The sequence below is a fragment of the Plectropomus leopardus genome, chromosome 18, assembly GCF_008729295.1.
Source record: "Plectropomus leopardus isolate mb chromosome 18, YSFRI_Pleo_2.0, whole genome shotgun sequence".
In the NCBI taxonomy this organism is placed as follows: Eukaryota; Metazoa; Chordata; class Actinopteri; order Perciformes; family Serranidae; genus Plectropomus; species Plectropomus leopardus.
The window spans coordinates 22,177,450-22,195,580 of NC_056480.1; the positions used below are offsets into that span (position 1 = coordinate 22,177,450).

At 38.4% G+C, this 18,131-nt stretch overlaps 1 protein-coding gene across 1 annotated transcript in view; it reads right to left on the reverse strand.

Annotated features, from left to right (window-relative positions):
* The window catches only part of LOC121957465 (CUB and sushi domain-containing protein 3-like), a 446,534-nt gene that overhangs the window by 38,550 nt on the left and 389,853 nt on the right, over positions 1–18,131 (reverse strand). The window contains exons 47-55 of the mRNA XM_042506041.1: positions 13,861–13,941; positions 12,782–12,895; positions 12,457–12,645; positions 11,998–12,156; positions 8,293–8,481; positions 6,958–7,143; positions 6,322–6,516; positions 4,803–4,976; positions 813–986 (exon numbers count right to left, since the gene is read on the reverse strand). Coding sequence (XP_042361975.1) covers positions 813–986; positions 4,803–4,976; positions 6,322–6,516; positions 6,958–7,143; positions 8,293–8,481; positions 11,998–12,156; positions 12,457–12,645; positions 12,782–12,895; positions 13,861–13,941 — 1,461 coding nt within the window. The remainder of the gene's footprint in view (positions 1–812; positions 987–4,802; positions 4,977–6,321; positions 6,517–6,957; positions 7,144–8,292; positions 8,482–11,997; positions 12,157–12,456; positions 12,646–12,781; positions 12,896–13,860; positions 13,942–18,131) is intronic.

Below are 18,131 nucleotides of genomic sequence, written 5' to 3' on the forward strand. Positions count from 1 at the left end.
CCTCTATTTGAAAGGACTTCAATTTCTCTATTTGATATACAGCAAGTGGTGAGACACATCAAAACATACCGTGTGCCATTCAAGCTTACTTGAGATACACTTTGGCCTCACCATTTGAGCGCAATTTCTATTTATACTCTGCATCCATGCCCACACATTTCCCTGCATATTTTCATCATAAACAGAATGGAAGATATAGAAGTTTGTGTGACAAACCCACACACTGTCCATTAGACCATGTCACTGCAGAAAAAATGTTTCAATTTACAACAAAAGCAGATCGGCAGTTACACCATGTAAAGATGTGGTGTCAGAGCTAGTAAACATGAGTCTGCTGAAAGAGTATAAACACAGGGTCAAGGTCATCATTTTTCTACAGTTTGTACAGAGTGTGTGTAAGGATAAATGCAGCAAATGACTGCAGTAGACACTGGTTTTTATCTTTTACCTATCTTTTGTCTACTGTTTACTTGCCTGTCTGTAATATTGCACAGATGCACCAACAAAACAAAACAACACACAAAACAGCTGACAGAAAGGCAGACTCATGTACTCCAGCGGTGTGTTCACTGGCAGTGGGAATGGAGTCAATCACCTATATTTAGCAGGTTTACCTGTGTTTGAAAAACCTGCGTTCAAGTACTAATTTTGGTGGGAAAGGGGTATATATGTGAGTGTTTGTATTTCCCCGACAAGACAAGAAGCTGTCTTTTCACAAGCTATCAAGAAGATAAAGATGTGTAGGGGAGGGTTTGGGCTGATATGTGAGTTTAGGTGAATCCTTGTTGAGAGGCTAATGTGCGTATTCTTACATATACAGACGGGCAGCTGTCCAGACCACTGGTTGTCCTGGAGACAGATTCGAACCGATGAGCCTATCAGTCGAAAGCCAGGCAGACACTGATATACGACCGTGTCACGGTAACCAAAGTTCTCCCCGATCACCTGGCCATTCACAATGCCTTCTGGGATTCCACAGTGACCAGCTGAAAGACACAGACAGAGATAAAGAGGAGTCAGACTGGAAGAAATGTTGTTATTGCACTGACTTTTTGTATATGCCTTCATTCCTTACCAGTCTAAGTAATCCTGGTGACTGAAACACTTACAAAAAAGGCTAAAACTTTACACTTTCATTCTGTTACCATTAAGTAATTACAAGCGATAGTTTTTTATCACTGCACCTGTTTTTGCTTCACTGGAACACTCTACAGCACAATCTACTGTTTTTGTAAAGACTGTATATATATTGTGATGTTTTAATTTTGTCTAATGATGTTTTATGGCACAAACTGTATTTATGTTCCAATGTCTATAATCGACTGGCTTCCTGTTGCTGCCTCTTGACCAAGTTGTCATTGTAAATAAAAATTGGTTCTCAACTTATCTGGTAAATTAGGTTAAAAATAATAATAATAAAGGGTGAACTCTAGCCCACCTGGCAGTTTATGCTTCATATTTGATTCTAACCTGCAGCTCTTTGCTGTGTCAACCCACTCTCTCCCACCTTTTCTGCTGTCTACAGCTATCCTATCATTAAAGGCAAAACTGCTCAAATAATCTATACCTATCTTGTAGCTATCATTATATTACTCAGACCAATGGACAAAAAGTTTACACTAATAATGATTTTTTAACAAATACTTGTGCTTTGCTACATGTCTTCTTATATACTGGGTTTTACTTAGGTTTGTCGTGACCAAGAGCTAGCTTGTTGCCTTGAAAATATTTCAAAAATATACTTTACCTTACATTGTGTTCAGACCACTTACAGAGCTAATTTGTGGAACAGTGCAGTTAGGTACAAAGTCAAAGAAAAGATGCAATAACTGTACATAGGATAGACTCTTGGGTTGATTTCTTGTGTGTGTGTGTGTGTGTGTGTGTGTGTGTGCAATGTGTTTGTGAGTGTAAAGAGCTATAGAAGGGAGTGGTTTAAAAGACAGGATATAAATACATGAAAGAAGGAGGGAAGAATAGAGTCTCCCTGGCCAGGATGGTTAATGTCCAATATTTCAGCCTTTTAATGATATTTTGTTTTGTCTTTATCTGCATCGAGCAAACCATGTGTGTGACTCTGTATCTCAAAAGCTTATCAGTGTTGAGATTCTCCGGACATCACCAAGCATCAGAAATGGAGGACAAACTTATTGTCGCGTCTGTGGGCAGAAGAAGCTCTACGACTGTACGGAAACAATACAAAAAAGAAGGGCTATTGGAAAAAATGGTAAGTTCTGAAAATATGTATTAGTTCCTTGATTCCAGCAACCAGTTCTGCTTTACTACAAACTAAACAGCGCCAATGTTAGCATTACCTGCCTTCCCCAGTTAGTTTGCATAATTGCTACCCAAAAAGCACTCTAACAGTCATATTCATGTGAGTCATGCAAGGTGAAAATTCTATTTGTATTTGGTCTGAACATACCTTTACGGTCTTATTTTACTCATGTAAAGTGTTCTTTAGGTTATTTTCAAGACAAGACAATATCAGCAAAATAGTAGCATCATGAGCAGACCTGTGAGTTTTAAACAAACCTTGAGGGGTGAACATCTCCTTGGCTTAGAAGACAGTTAGTTGCCTCCATATGGGACATTAAAATGTTAAACATCTGTTGAAACCTTTTGCAAGCCTGTAAAAGCAGGCAATTGCAGCCTGAAACCTGTTTTATCCCATCTATGAGATGTGTGAGTCTTAGCAAACACACACCATGAAACAGCAAAGTGGGAGCACAACAAGCATCTCCGTCTTCACAAAACATTAGACGCTCTGTCATAAATTGCATCATCTGTCATTTAAGGTAAAAGCTCAGATGGTCGGAGGCCCCCTACGACATTTTCACAGCTGTGTCGCTGTTCTTTGCAATACCTTCAAAAGCATCTACCTTTGAAATGAAGATTTCTGTGCTTTTAAAGAATTCTCAAAAAGCTTTTGTGGCTTCTAAACCTGCACAAACAAGACAAAAAGAAACTGTATAATTCTCAAAGCACACGGAAAGGCTGAAATGCACCCTTAACCGCGCAGCCAAGAATATAGCGTCTCGGTGCTCCTCTGCTATTTGTGCTTACTTAAATAGGGTATATGTATACATCTGATGTAAATTTGGCCCCTTTCTATGCAAATGAATCTCACTGAAAAACAGTCCAATTTACAAAGTACAGCACAAATGGCCACATAGTGTAACTGTGAAATTTGAATTGGTGGAAACTGAAGCACATTTATGAGGGGTGATCTTCCAGTGATCTTGGCAGCAATGAGAAGTGTTTCAGAAGCTTTTGAGTTATTGAATGATATTTATTTTTGTCCTCTGCTTCAAATCATGCAAGCTTCTTTTACAGTATGACGGTGTGCGTCTGAAAACACCAACATGGCTAAATGACTGGGATATTAAATCCCAAATACGATTTCTCTCTGTAACGTTAAGTTTTGAAGAATGCCTATGCATCACATCCGTCAGGACTTGTAGCTTGCAGTCTAAAAGTCTAAAAGTTTTCACTTTGCCATCTTACTGCTTATAGTGCCCCTAGTCCAAAGGCAGCATTATACTTTTACACATGTATAATTACAATCAGTTGCAAAAAAAAGTAAAACTGCACTCTGCTGAAAAACTTTGTGGGCATGTTTGCGCAGTAAAGTGATTAGTGCAATATATGCTAATGAATCTGACCTTGAGATACAGCAGAAAGCAGTTGCAAGCGATGCACAACTTACGGTGCTACCAGCTGCCAAAATACCTTCTCTTTGAATTCATCTGACAGTATTTACATACTCACAGCTAATGCTACAAGCTAACCAAACAGGATTTGTAAGACTATTTAATCCCTCATCAGATTCATTCAAAAATGTCTGACTGATGCACAGAGCGAATGCAAAATGTTGGAGTAAATGTGTATTTCCTGTTCTCAGAGGGTTTGAATTGAGAATTGATTTTAATTCTTTTCAATGGATAAAACCTGCACTATGTCCCCAATTGCAGCATATGCAAACAATGTCAAAGGCAGCCATGGAAGTGAGAGAGCATTAAGAGAAAAGGTTGCCTGGTATGTTAAGGATGTTACAGTAGTTAAGTGGTCAATAAAGGACATTAGTTAGAATGGCCAAGAGCTTTAATTACAAAGATGATCTTAAAAAAACAAACATAACTCTTCATCTTAAAGTTAAATAAGCAAAACAAGTACAGTAAATCCAGTTTTGTTTTGAAAGACAATAAGCACTTTTTTAGGACTCAAATCTATTTATTTTTTGACAGAATCATGCCTCCTCATCAGCCTGGGTTAAGTTTCATTGAACTCTTCCGTTCAGCCTCTTTCAGCCTGTGAAGTATTCTGGGAAGCGCTGTTTCTACTGAGGCTTCATGGAGAAGTGACAGCACCGTGTCATAAGATCTGTTACCTCTGGCTTGCACACTGACAGAAGAAAGTAGCTGTTTTTTCAGGCTTATATATATAAAAAGAACATTCACACAGAGTTTGGTGAGCACACAGCAGGTGCTCCTAATAGTCCTGCTTGTGAGGTGGACGAGGCCAGAGAAGACCAGCTGTGCAGCCAGAAGAGAGGTGTGGGGCACATACCTGTCCTCATTAGATTGGCATGAAAAATCACAGCTTTTTGGTCAATGTTTCAGTCTGTGTGTGTGTGCGTGTTTGTGTGTGTGTGTGTGTGTGTGTGTGTGTGTGTGTGTGTGTGTGTGTGTGTGTGTGTGTGAGTGTGTGTGTTATCATGCAGTGTACATTCAAATTAAGTGTCTAAATGTACTTTAATAAATATATGTTTGAATATTTTAATACTTCTAGTGGTCACATACCTAAACATCGTGTTTCTGTTCCACTCCAAAGCCCAGATGACAGGCACTCTCTGACAGCTGACCCCACCAGCATGAAGCCAGCTTCGCAGGTAAAGATGGCCGTAGCACCAAATGTAGTCTGAGTACCAATCTTCTTCCCATTGGGTGGCGACGGCAGCTCACCGCAGGATATAACTGAAACACACAGGCAGACACAACCAATTTAAAAGCAGTTGTTTACCAATTTAGCACCAAGTTCATTTGAGTAATCAGTAGAGCTCATTGGTTTTAGTGGTGGCTGCTTGCTTCCAATACTGGTGAGCTGTTGATCAAACAAATAGGGTGCCAATATTATGTTTTTCTCCTGCATTGGAAACTCTTCACAATGACTGGTGAAGAAAATAGCAGGGTTTTTTTTTTTTTCAAATGTCACCGAATCCTTAAAGAAAAATAACATTGATTCAAAATGTCAAGGAATCCCCAGACGATAAAAAACAGATGATGCAAATGTCAAGGCAACTTTCTAAGGTAAGAGCATGGCTTCAGAAGAATGAAATGTTGTTGTCCTTGTATAGTAACTCAGTCATTATTGGATTTAATCAAGTTAGTAGACATGTATTGTAAAAAAAGGCACCTACATTAAACATACTCACCAATCATTAGAAAACTATATTTGAAATGACAAGCTTTTAAATCAGTTTTCTGGAAATGCTTATCTTTTCAGCAGTCACATGAGGGTTGAAGCTGATCACAGCTGTCATTGGATGAGAGGTGGGGTTACTGTGGACAGGCCACCAGACTATCATGATAGACACAGGTATGAACAGCATTGTGTCTTGGCTGTCCACTTGGGTTCGCATCACCAAAGTGCATGCTAAGACCAGGTCTATACAGGCTCATAGTAACAGACAACCGCTCATGCTTACACTTACACCTACAGGCAATTAAAGTCATCATTTAACTTAACTTTCATGTCTTCGGACTGTGGGAGAAAGCTGGAAAACTCACAAAAAAACCCATGCTAACAAGTGGAGAACATGCAAACTCCACACAGAGGTGCTCTAGCCATCCCGCAGGTTTAAACCTAAAGCCCCCTTTCAGAGACACAATATCCACTGCGCCACCATGCCGCCTTGAGCTGTCATAATGTTGAAATCAAGCCTTTGTTGGGCACATTTTTTAAGTTCACATGCTTGGCCATCACCTTCCACATGTCACTAACAACAATTTAAGATATCACAGATTTTGTGATATCACAAAATATCTTATCATTGTCTGAAGAATCGATATAGTACAATGTTATATGTATCTTTATGAGACCTGTGATTAACACCGCTATGGCAAGTAAATATAAATATCAGTCTAAATACACAAAACTAAACATGATTTAAATTTGTGAATTAGGTTTAAATGTCTCATTTGGGATGATTCCAGTTCTTTAAATATGTCTAATAGCTGGCTTTTTGATGATACTGATATGATTGATATGATGTTTTCAGGTGCAATGCTCATGAAACCATCTTGTGTCTTCGTTACTCACCCTGGCAGTGCGGCCTCTCGTTCCTCCAGCTCCACATGCCATTGGGTAAGCATTGGATGTGGGCGGGGCCTAATCTATAGTATCCCGGATCGCAGGTGAAGACGATACGAGTTCTGTACTCGTAGTGGGAGCCGTTGACGATCCTCCAGCGACCATGCTCTAAAGAAAATGACCCGATGCTGGGACACACCACCACTACAGAGACAAGACATTAAAGAAAGTAAAACCTCATGAAATCTGCTTTCATTTAAAAACACAATTACCATTTTTACATAGTGTCAGATATTTAATAGCTGACTGAGAGCGTGGCCAAGCCACTGTAAAATATCTCACAGATGCAAAATAATGACTCAATTTAAAGTCCTTGCATTAAATGCCTGCCACTGGGTAAGTGTTAATTATATGTTGCTTTCAAACTGACATCCATCTAACTCAGTGGGAGATGATTATTTAACTGTTATTTAATCTAATAATGTAGCATTTAAAAAAAAATATTCGTTTGTTTTGTAGCTGACACAGTGGAAATATCTCTGGAGTCTATTATTTATATTCGTATAGTGTTATGAAGCAAATTTGGCAGATTTGGTATTTATAATTATAATGTTGATATTCCACAGATAACTTTGTGTTACTAACCTGAACATCGTGGTATCTTATTGTGGTTGCTCCATGTCCCATCAGGCTGACAGATGGCTGATGTGAGTTCTTTACTGGAGAGTCTGTACCCATCGTTACAAAAATAGGAAACTCTTGTTCCGACGGAGTAGTCGGCTGTTAAAACGCCGCCGTTTATAGGAGCCTTGGGTGCCCCGCATGAGACAGCTAGGGGAGGACAGGCACACGCTGGTTAGAAAGACAGCATGCGAACAGACACACACGCAGAAGCCCTAATGCACACTTATGTCTGTCAGGTAGGCAGGTTTTGATGTGTGCTTAGTTTGAAATGTTTCTGGGGATTCAAAGCTACTGAGTGTATTGTACATTTGTAAACAAGCTCACATATTTTCTTCAATGAAGCCATCAAACTAAAAATATAAAATCAAGAGACGCTTGATGTTCACTTGCAACCAGTTCTAACAAAATACATCCATCTTGCGGAAAATGCTGCTCCACAGTCCACAATGGTTTTAAATAGACTGGTTTGTAGAGCACCGCACCGTGTAATTACAGAGTGTCGACAATCTGCTATACATCCTTCATTTGACTTTCTATCAATACCGGCTACAAACTGTGCCTTCCTGCAGTTATTTGATATGTTGGGTAAGACATCAGCAAGCGCAACATAAAAATGGTCCAAGTCTTTGTATAACATATTGTAGTATATTCTGAAAATACTCATATAAGAGGAAGAAAAGGTTACACAAAGAGCAACGAGAGAGCAAAGAATAAGACTTCTTTTAACCATTTATGTTTCAACACATATATCAGTTATATGTGGTATTCACATCTGGCATTTTACTGCCTTGAATGTGAAGTCTGTTTACTCTGGAGCTTAAAGGAGGAAAAGGGTTTTTAATAGCATGGATGAACTCAGCTGTGTTTTCTACCGTAAGTGATGTCTTGTGTTTTAGCAAATTATATTAGGCATTAGCGACAATTCAAGCTAGCAAAAAACTAATTGTCAAATTTATTTAGCAGACCAAAACTATTTTATTTATCATTCTGGTGTGAGTGACTGACTGTGGGCGACACATTGCTATTTAGTTTTTCAAATGCATTCTTTTTGTTGCTTTAATTTCCACAATTTGAGTATCATCTAGTTCCATTACATTAGAGAGAAGGCAGACATCTCCATTTCCAATGCAATTTTGAAATACCACGACAGGTAGGAGGAGAAATATGTTTGTTTTGATTTTGGGATGAACTGTCCCTTTAAATGGTGGGAAAAGAATTAATGGGTTGCAATATTATGGCATTACCAGTATTCCTTTAGCCTCCTTTAGCATTTCATACACAGGCAAACAAACAGACCTTGACACGCAGGAACAGGAGAATCCCATGCGTGGTAGCCGAGTGACGTGCGGCGGCAGGTTGCAGTGGCGTTGCCTATGAGACGATAACCACGGTCGCAAGCCCAACGCACCACGCTGTTAACATGGCCGCCGCTCTGAGAGGATATAGAGCCATGGAGCGGAGAGTCTGGGGTGGAGCAGTACAGCGCTGGAAGTGGAAGAAACAGAATAAAAAAACAAAGATTTGAAGTGACTTTACATCATGTGGTTCACTGCCACTGAAACGGGATCTAGAAAGTAAAAAAAACTATCAAAAAGGTATTTTTTTTACTACTACTATACAGTACTATTCTGTAACCAGAGTTAAACTATTATGTGGTTACCTTCATTACTGCACAATACTGTTACTTATCTGTCAGACAAGGAGAATAGAATGTATGTCTGCATGCAGGTGTGCAATAACATAAAAAAATACCTGTTACTGTAATCAAAGGCTTACTTGAAAGGTTTTCTGACATTACAGTCTGTGATAATTTCCACTCATACTAATGAGTCACCACTATATTTATGACACAATAGGAGACCCGGCTAAAATGGACTAATGGCAAATGCATCTTGTTTGGGTATAAATTATAATTTTTACCGACCACAATTATGGCTTCAGTCGTACATTTTAAACAGAGCTATTAGAGGTGTGAGATGAAAGAAGATGTCATCGCTCCAAGTACAATATCTCAAAACGCTTGTTTGGCTAAACTAAACAAAAAGTTCTGTTAACAGAAATATTAATGATCACTTTTACGATGGTAATTATACCTTTCCAGCATGTCTTAAAATCCAAATGTTTCAGCTAATTAGGATTTATCCGACTGTATGAATGCTAAATTAAATAATTAATAAGACTCTCCCGGCAGAGCCTTTTGATCAAACAATCGATGATTAGAGTTACAGTAGATGTCAGACATTACCGAGCACACTGCCCACAAATCAATGGTTATTTTGTGAAATACCTTTACACCTAGTAACATTAATGCTTTACTCCAGACGCTATTGGCAGCTGCGGGAAAACATGAGGGTATCCTGCTGCAGCCGCCAACCCTGGCAACAAGGTCAGCATAGTCTAAGTTTGTCGGTAGTTTACAGATTATTCTCTCTCTGCCTGTCTCTGAATCGATGGCGGAAGATAAAAATCTGTATTCAGTGGTGTCATATGATAAGTTGCCTGTTGCAGTTTCCGTATGTTCCTCCGTCATATAACCAGGCCTTGGTCCAGTTAGATGTTGACTGGGGCAAACTGCCTGGTCTGTAACTCTTCAAACTGGACAAGAGCCCTGTTCTTATTTATTAGTGATGAGTCTGTTTTATATGTCCCTGCTCTGTCAGTTTTGTTCTCTTTACTGTATTTTCCTTGCGTCAAAAACACAGTGCTGGAGATCACATCATGTCAGTGATTTCTTATTAAAGCACCCTGACACAGCTACTTTCTAAAAGCATTAAAAGTTGATGGCCACAGAAAGGGCTGGTATCGTCGAACGAGCATGTAGGCAAAGCAGCCAGCTGACAATCCCTCATTAGATCCAGTCCAGGCTCTATTCCCTCATGGCATATACTTAAGGAATTAAACTGCTGCATCAATCACCCAAGTTTAGTTTTAATGAAATGCGAATTTATGTTGTTATAATGCCAAAGTTTCTTCTTAAAACAAGAAAAAGTTAGAATATTTTTATAATGAGAAAACAGTTATTATTATGGAAGATTTTAATATTCACTTTGTAATTACAAACTGAGCAGATTTTGTTTTCTCTCAGTGGGGGCAGAAGGACACTGTCATATACAAAAACAGTAATTAAGTTTAACCATGATATAATTAGGTTTAAAACAAGGGTGGAAAGTAATCAAGTACATTTACTCAAATAGCTTAGAATACATCACAAAAAATGATTTGTACTCACTCTCTGTTACCTTGAATTTGTAAAGAAGGAGAACATTCTTCATGTATGAATTCATAGGGGGTTTGTTTAACGGCAACAAAACTACAACAAAACACTTTTTTACAAACTCTCAGATTACTCCTGCAGTGTAATCCAAGTATCACTTACCCACTCGTATGCTCAGTACTTACAAAACACATTAAATAATTAAAACACATAAGTACAAACACTCTTGGACGTGCAACTCAGAGGCAGAAGTGTTGTAACATTTTGCAAAAAAATGTATGTGTTAGGAAGTACTTAGCATACAACTGCAAAGGTGAGACTTATGAGATTATACTGCAGGAGTCGTGTAGGAGTTTGTAAATGGATGTTTTGATATAGTTTTGTTGTTGTTAAACGTGGTCCCAAATGACTTCAGTTTATGAAGAATGTTTGCCTTTTTATATTCTCCATTCACTGTGGAGGCATGCGATAAAAACAAAGTTATCTTAACAATTTCAAGATATTTTGCAGTGAGTAATTGACATTAAATGGTTATTTTGCAGGTGAAGTATTTTTTAAGTCAAATTTTGAAATACTTTACTTGAGTATTGCCATTTTATGCTACTGTGTAGTCTACTACAACATGGAATCCAATATTGTACATTTTTATTTATACAAAATTAACTAAATCAATAAATTCAGATTTTTTATTATAGATGAAGTTATCCTGCAGTATATACAGTAGCTGAAATTAGCTCCACCTTTACCAGCAGAAACAGTAGTGATGCTTTACACATGAATGCATCAATAATCATAATGCAGTATTATAAAATATATTATTCTACAATGGGTCATTCTGCTTAATAAGTACTTTTACCTTGGGTACTTTAATTACATTTTTATGAGGACTGTTTTTATACTTTTACAGGAGTAAGTTTTTAAATGCATGACTTTTACTCGTAACAGAGTATTTCTACACAGTAATATTACTTTTACTTGAGAAAAAAATTCACGCTGCTTTTTTTCCATCACTGGCTTGCAGCGTATGTTTAACAATCCTTGCAGGTGCTCACATTAATCACAGCTACCAACGAAGGTTACTGAATGTGAGAGTCCAGGGAGGCTTTTCTGTTATTATTCAGTGTATAATTTATCATACAGAACAGTGTATTTTAAAGGTTAAAGAAGCAGCCTCCTGACGACTCGGTATGAAGTGAAAAAGCCAGCTGAACAGGTAATACTGTCTCCTCCCCCTTTAAATGTCAAAAAATGCCCTTGAATATAGCACTCAAGCCTCATTACCCAAGTGAAGGTGCTTAATGCCCGGCAGTCTAAAGTTATACTTAGCAGGCCCAGGTGCAAGACGGTCTAAATGTAAAGACTGCTGTGAAACGGCATCTGCGCTCATCAAGCTTTCCTTGAGTGAATAAAAGTTAACAACTAGCCCATAATGCAATTCAGTAAAGTGCTTTAGGAGACAGACAGAAGTGAGGTCGAAAAGTAAGCTGAAGATGAAGGGACAAATTGCATGATTGAAAAAAAAGTCAATTATACTGTAAAAACATCACTTTTCTAAATATTCTCCAGAATCACTCCTTTCTCTTCAAAATCAAAGATTGAGAAACTTTCTCCATCTTAGCATGTAAGTTAAACTAATTATAATGTATATGCTGACACAACTTAGAGGTGGAACAACTCCTCCAAGTGCTCTTTTACTCAAAATGTCTCTGTCTTTCTGTCTGTCTCTGTCCTTATTTCCATGCATTATGATAATATAAGTAGTAGTAAAATAAAGTTGGGATACATACTTTGGTACTCACCAACATAGCGAATTTTGAAGCCTTTCTTGTTCGTGCCATGGTCTGAAGACCAGCGAACCAGGAACTGGTGACCAGAGGTTGTGAGGTTAAAGGGTGTCGGCAGGTCACCGCTCAGCGTTGCCAGAGTGGGACTGTTGGGTGTTGGGCCTGAGAGAGATTAGATAAAGTGAGAGGAGGAGGACAGAGAGAAAGAGAGACAAAGAGAATGAATGGCAAAATAGGAATAAACTGGTTTTTATTTTGGTACTTTGTATTTTTGTGGTTATAATTCTACGTTCAGTTTTCCCATGTTGATAATCAGAACACCTTTATTCCTTTGATAAAGAAAGTGTAGCCATGTGGGTGTGTGTTCACATGTGATTCTAATAAAGTACTGCACTTCATGGTTGAATTCTTACTATAATAAAAATCAGTGTGTGTGCTTTTGAGTGTTTTTTTTTTTTTTACCATCAAAAATCTCCAACACGTCAAACTCTCTCTCAGTGTGGAAACTTTCAAAGGTAATGGTGACGTTGTATCCTTTCTCTACTGTGACGCTCCATGAACACATTTGGAGGTTGGGGTAACTCTCTGGCCAACCAGGGCTCAAGATGACACCTGACGAGTCGTATCGCACATCGTGCGCGGGGCATTGGACTGTGGACAGAAAAATACAGGGTGGCAAAAGTGATGCAAAATTAGTACACAACACAATTATGTCAACATTATCTATTGGAATGATTAACTAAAAACATTTGCTTGTATCACTTGTACTGTATTGACGTATTCACACCTTGACATGTTGGAGGTGGCGCATCCATCTGAAGTCTTTCTCCTAGGCGACATGTTAGAATCTCACTGCCAACCAATGAGAATCCAGGATGGCATCTGTACCTGATGATGTCACCTGAACACAGAATTGTGATGAACAATGAGTATTTAGGAGGCAAAGTCAGTGCAGTGAGAGGGAAACTAAATTGTTAATTTCTTCTACAATCTGCAGTCAGTAGTGAAATGTAACTTACGTATCAGAAGTACTTTTATTATATTAAATGCACTTAGGTATTGAAAGTGGGAGTTCAAGTCAATGCTGGTCATAAAAAAAACAAGCAGTCAGAACAGAGAAAGTTATTATGTTTTTTTTTTTTGTAACATGTATGCCACCTTAAAATGAAGAGTACATTACACTACACTAAATAACAAAATCCAGTGTTTTCCTTCCCTCCAATTAGTTTGTTCGTCCATACGTCCCTTCCTCCCTCCCTTCCCTATTTTGTAAATAGCTAAATATTTTTCTAAGTAAATAAAATGTTAAGGGGAAATGTAGTGAAGTAAAAGTGAATGTTGACAATAATATAAAAACTCAAGTAAAGTACAGATTGTCCCAAAAAACACCTAATGAAAAATAAAAATGATAAACTAAAAAGTATAACCTCTATAATCACATTCTGTAAAATAGAAGTAGAATTACTTTGTTATATTACACCGCTGCTAATTTTCAGAAAAATTCTGATGGACATTTATTGGAATAATATTTTAAAATGCAGGACTTTCACTTGTAATGGAGTATTTCTGTTGAAAGGTATTGATACTTTTCTTCAAGTAGGGATCTGAATACTTTCTCCACCACTTTGAACAGTGTATCATCATCTGTGCTGACAATAATGAATTCTGCAGTGAATTTACATCCAAGCTTGCATTTTTGTATTCACGGTGTACACTGAATGTGTATGACATGTTTAAAAGTCAGATATCTTTTCTGGAGAAGATGATTTTTGTTCATGTTAGGAACTGGAAAGTAAAACATCCCAAGTTTGCTTCCTCCATCAAATTGGCATGTCGAGAGGCATTGCAGGCAGAAAGACAACTCACCTATCTCTAACTCGCCGTCTTCCATCAGCATGTCAGCATTGGGCACTTCTGGAGGAGGCTGGCAAACCCTTAATTGGTAGGCTGGGTGAACAGACACAGCAGAGGACAAAGAAAGGGACATCTTATAAGAATGTGTGAGAGGAAATGTGGTCGGTAAACCTAACCTGGAAGAGGAAAAAGGAAAAAAAGTTTGTAAACTGGCAAGAAGTCACTTTTTTTCTACTGTGAATTTTACCTGCACCATTGTGCAAGCTTCCAGCCGTCTGTGCCTGGAACAACTGCCCAGAGAGTGAGAAATATTGAAGGAAACCAAATAGTGGCTGAACCCGTTTTTTTGTCTATTTTATTTAATCTTACTGGTTTCAGTTTAACTTCACTTTCTAAGTTCAGATGGTCGGGCCAGCAAAGCATGGAATCAAATACAGACCGGCTACACAGATACGGCATCGCCTTGAATCATAAAAAGGAACTGACTTCACAGCTACTGAGCTGAGGGCTGTAATCAATATTACTGCATGACCATAGATCACTCACTAACAGAGAGAGAGGGAGGGAGAGAATACGGACAGAGACAGACAGAGAGAGGGGAGGACTCAGGGAGAGAGAGGGAGAAAGGGCTGAGGGCTATAAGTCAGGATGAAATTGACTATGAAAATGAGACCTGCCAATAGTATCTGCTGCTCTCATGCATATCAAAGCCCTGTGGTTGGTGTGTGTATGTGTGCCAGTTTATGTGCATGTGTGTTTGCAGCTGTGTCTATGCTCCTGTGTGTGAGAGCAGAGGAGAGGATCGCTGTGAGCAGTCATTGATCTCACTAAGCTCCAAGACCATTTTTTATAGCTCCTTCCACATTCATGCCACATTGGCTTTCTCAGTCTCACGTCCATGACAACATTATCCGCCATTGTATGGTCCTCATCTGTGCATGGAAGTGCTGGCATTCAGAACCTTGACCCAGAAATAAATAAATAAATAGGGGGGGGGGGGACAATGATTTAGATAAACATCCCCAAACAGTGGATTGATGTGTCCTTTGGGGCTGATTTGGCATTTCAAGCCAAAACTGCACTTCCGCAGCTGTCTCAGATGCAAACTGTGACATTCTGAATTTCACTGGCGTCACCGAAGGGCGCTGAGGCAGAAATGTTGAAACTTTGTCCCTTATTGTGACAACCTCCTGCTGATGAAACTCTATCGGTAATGGTGCCTATTCTTCCTATGTTTTTTAACAAGGAATTTAAGTCACCTCCTTACTATCCAGGTGGTCCTTCTCCTTACACTGTGGTTACCTCTCACTCTCGCCCGTCGTCTTATAAAACAGAAGTGACAAAATAATACTAAAAACCTCGACCATACATGTAATCCCCTCTCACTCTTATCCATCATCTCCTGTCACTCTGTCCTGTACATCCTCCAATAAAGCAGAAATTGAAAATAAACTTGAATCCATCAGATGGTACTGTTCCTGTGTGAGTGTGACAGCTGACAGTTAAAACCTGCCAAAAGAAATTCATTAACAACGCAACATCTGTCTAAAAAAGGAAAGCCTGTTGGAAAAAGGCAACTTGACATGTTTTCACTAAAGAGCATGGAACAGAAACTTTTGAGGAGAAGCAAGTATGAGCTTCATGAGGGAGAGGGTGAATGATATACACATATTTGACTGAATGACAAACTGTGTTGCGGTGAGTAGAAGACTGAAGAACGCGAGGCTCATTAGAAGCCATTCTGTCAAATTAAAACTTAATCCAAAAATGCAGCTCTTTGGGAACATTTCTGACAAGGATGAGGAATGTAAACAGCATTTTTTCACTGTGTGGTGGAAATCATCAATTCCATTCAGGGAAAAAAGCCTTTTTTAATTTGACCATAATGCACTGCGATGGCTGTCAAGACGAGGTTCATCTCAAATTATATTCTAAATCTTTCCTATCATTTAGTAAAAGGTAAAAACATAATGCAATTAATTTCATGATTTTCTCAGCTACTATAAACACTGAACCTGAGGTCTTCAATATGGGGACCATGACTCATAAAGGGTTAATTTAATTTTTATTTATTTATTTATTTTTTTAATATATGTGAAAATACCAAGGCCCCCAGGAAAGCTGCTAAGCCTTGCAATGTTTCCCAGTGGTCACTTGCGGTATTGTAGTGGAAATAGAGAACCTTGAACTGAAGAGTCAATCAGGAATCTTTCTGTTATAAATTTTTGATCCATTGAGGTTTAATATTTGTAAAACTTCCCTAAAGCCACGAAAAAGTGATATAAATATGTGACGTCATCACTTTGTAAAGTTTATGAGGTGAGCGGTAAGTCGTGGAAGGGGCCAGCAGGAGAAACACTACTGTGTATATTCAGTAGGATGCATACTGCTGAAGTAAACCTGGCAGCTTTTTTTTTTTTTTTTTTTGGCATATGTGCCAGGCGAGCAACTCCATTGGAGTGATTCGATTTATTTATTTATTTTTTTAAAAAGATCCCTATTAGTTGCTACCAAGGCATCAAATAATCTTCCTGGGGTCCTGCCATAAGACAAATATACACAAGATCACCTGGCATCTGTACTATTATAAATCTATGAACATGAATCCAACATAACATGGATAAATTGACTTATTTATATCTCCAACTACTGAAACACACTGGTCAAGTAGCTCTATTATTATTCATAATGTACAGATATTCCTGTGAGCCACAATGGATCGTTTTGTCACTGTGTATCTCCAGCAATGAAAGTGCAGAATGTAAAGCTAATGTACCTCGCCATGCTACAACTGCTGCTGACTTAGCAGCTACGGGCAGCGAAAACAAGAGAAGATCTGAAAACATTCAGAGAATTATCTCAAGTGCGACTTAATTTTTTACAATATATGTATTAAGGGGAGTCTGCCCTCGTTAAACTAGGGGGTTCTTGGCCTAAAAAACATTTTAGAGCCCTGCACTAAATAGTAAATAAACTATGATTATAAACAGCAGAGATAACATACTGTACTACCCTGCTCCTAAATATGATGAGGGTTTACTCATGTATGCAAGTTTATGTACTATTTAAAAGCACACAAAAAACACATTAAACATTGAAAGCAAAGGAATACAGGTTCAGGTTTCAATATTTGATATGCAATTTTTAGCCATTTAAAATCACTGACTGAATGTTCAAGTCAAAGACAGAAGTGAAAGCATGGGGTTAAATGTCTTCACATGACAGTGGGGAAAAACGACACAAGCCAGAGAGTTTGAAGATTGATGTTTGCCAGCAGACAGGCAAAACGAGAAAAAAAAAGACAGGGGCCAAGGGATTTCATCTTAAACGGAGGTCGGAAACAAAGGGAAATCTAAGTGCACTGAAGGACCACAGCGAAGAGATTGAAATGAAATGAAAACCTGAATGGCATAGACAGTTTTGACATGGAGAAAGAGCAGCTCAGGACCAGCAAAAATACAATCTCCACAACACTATGGAGGAGATGACTGTTTGTGTGTATGTGTGTACAATGGCGACATAAAATATATATACACGTTTCTTAAATCTGGCGATTGTGCCAAATGAGACTTTTTGAAGATACTCTCGTTTTTAAGAATAAATATTCCTTTTGTTTAATATTGTTGAATATTTTTGTTATATTAGCTTTAGTTAAACAAGCAACCATCAGTACCACAATGTGCAAAGAATTCTGCTGAAAAAAATTCCTCATTGCTCCTTAGACTAAAGGCCTTTGTGCTCAGGCTTTTTTGAGAAACTCGTTAACACATCTTTCTTTTTTTTTTTTTTAACTGTTGTATTTGTCATTTACAGAGCCCCTGAAGGGACATGAGGGAGAAACAAAGATGGTGAAAAAAAGACTGTGAAAAAAAATAGATGTTGGAAAAAAAAACTATTTACATGTTGGAAAAAAATTGATGGTGCAAAAGAAAAATGAAATGGTGAAAACACAAGATTTTTTTTCCACCATCTATTTTCTTTTTCCACCACCGTTTTGTTTTGTTTTGTTTTTTCCACCATGTTCCTTTAGGGGCTCTGTAGCCATGAATACTTTGACACAGAATGTGAATACTACGCAGCTGAAGAAGTTATGTTGGTAGCAAGCTGGTGCAGTGGTTAGTATCGTCTCCTCACAGAAACAGGGTTCCAGATTCAAACCTGGGGTGGGGGCATGTTCTCCCTGTGTCAGTTTGTGTTTCTCTCAGGGTTCTCCAGCTTACTCCCACAGTCTAAAGACATGCAGGTTAGCTTAATCAGTGTCTCTAAATTGGCTGTAGGTGTGA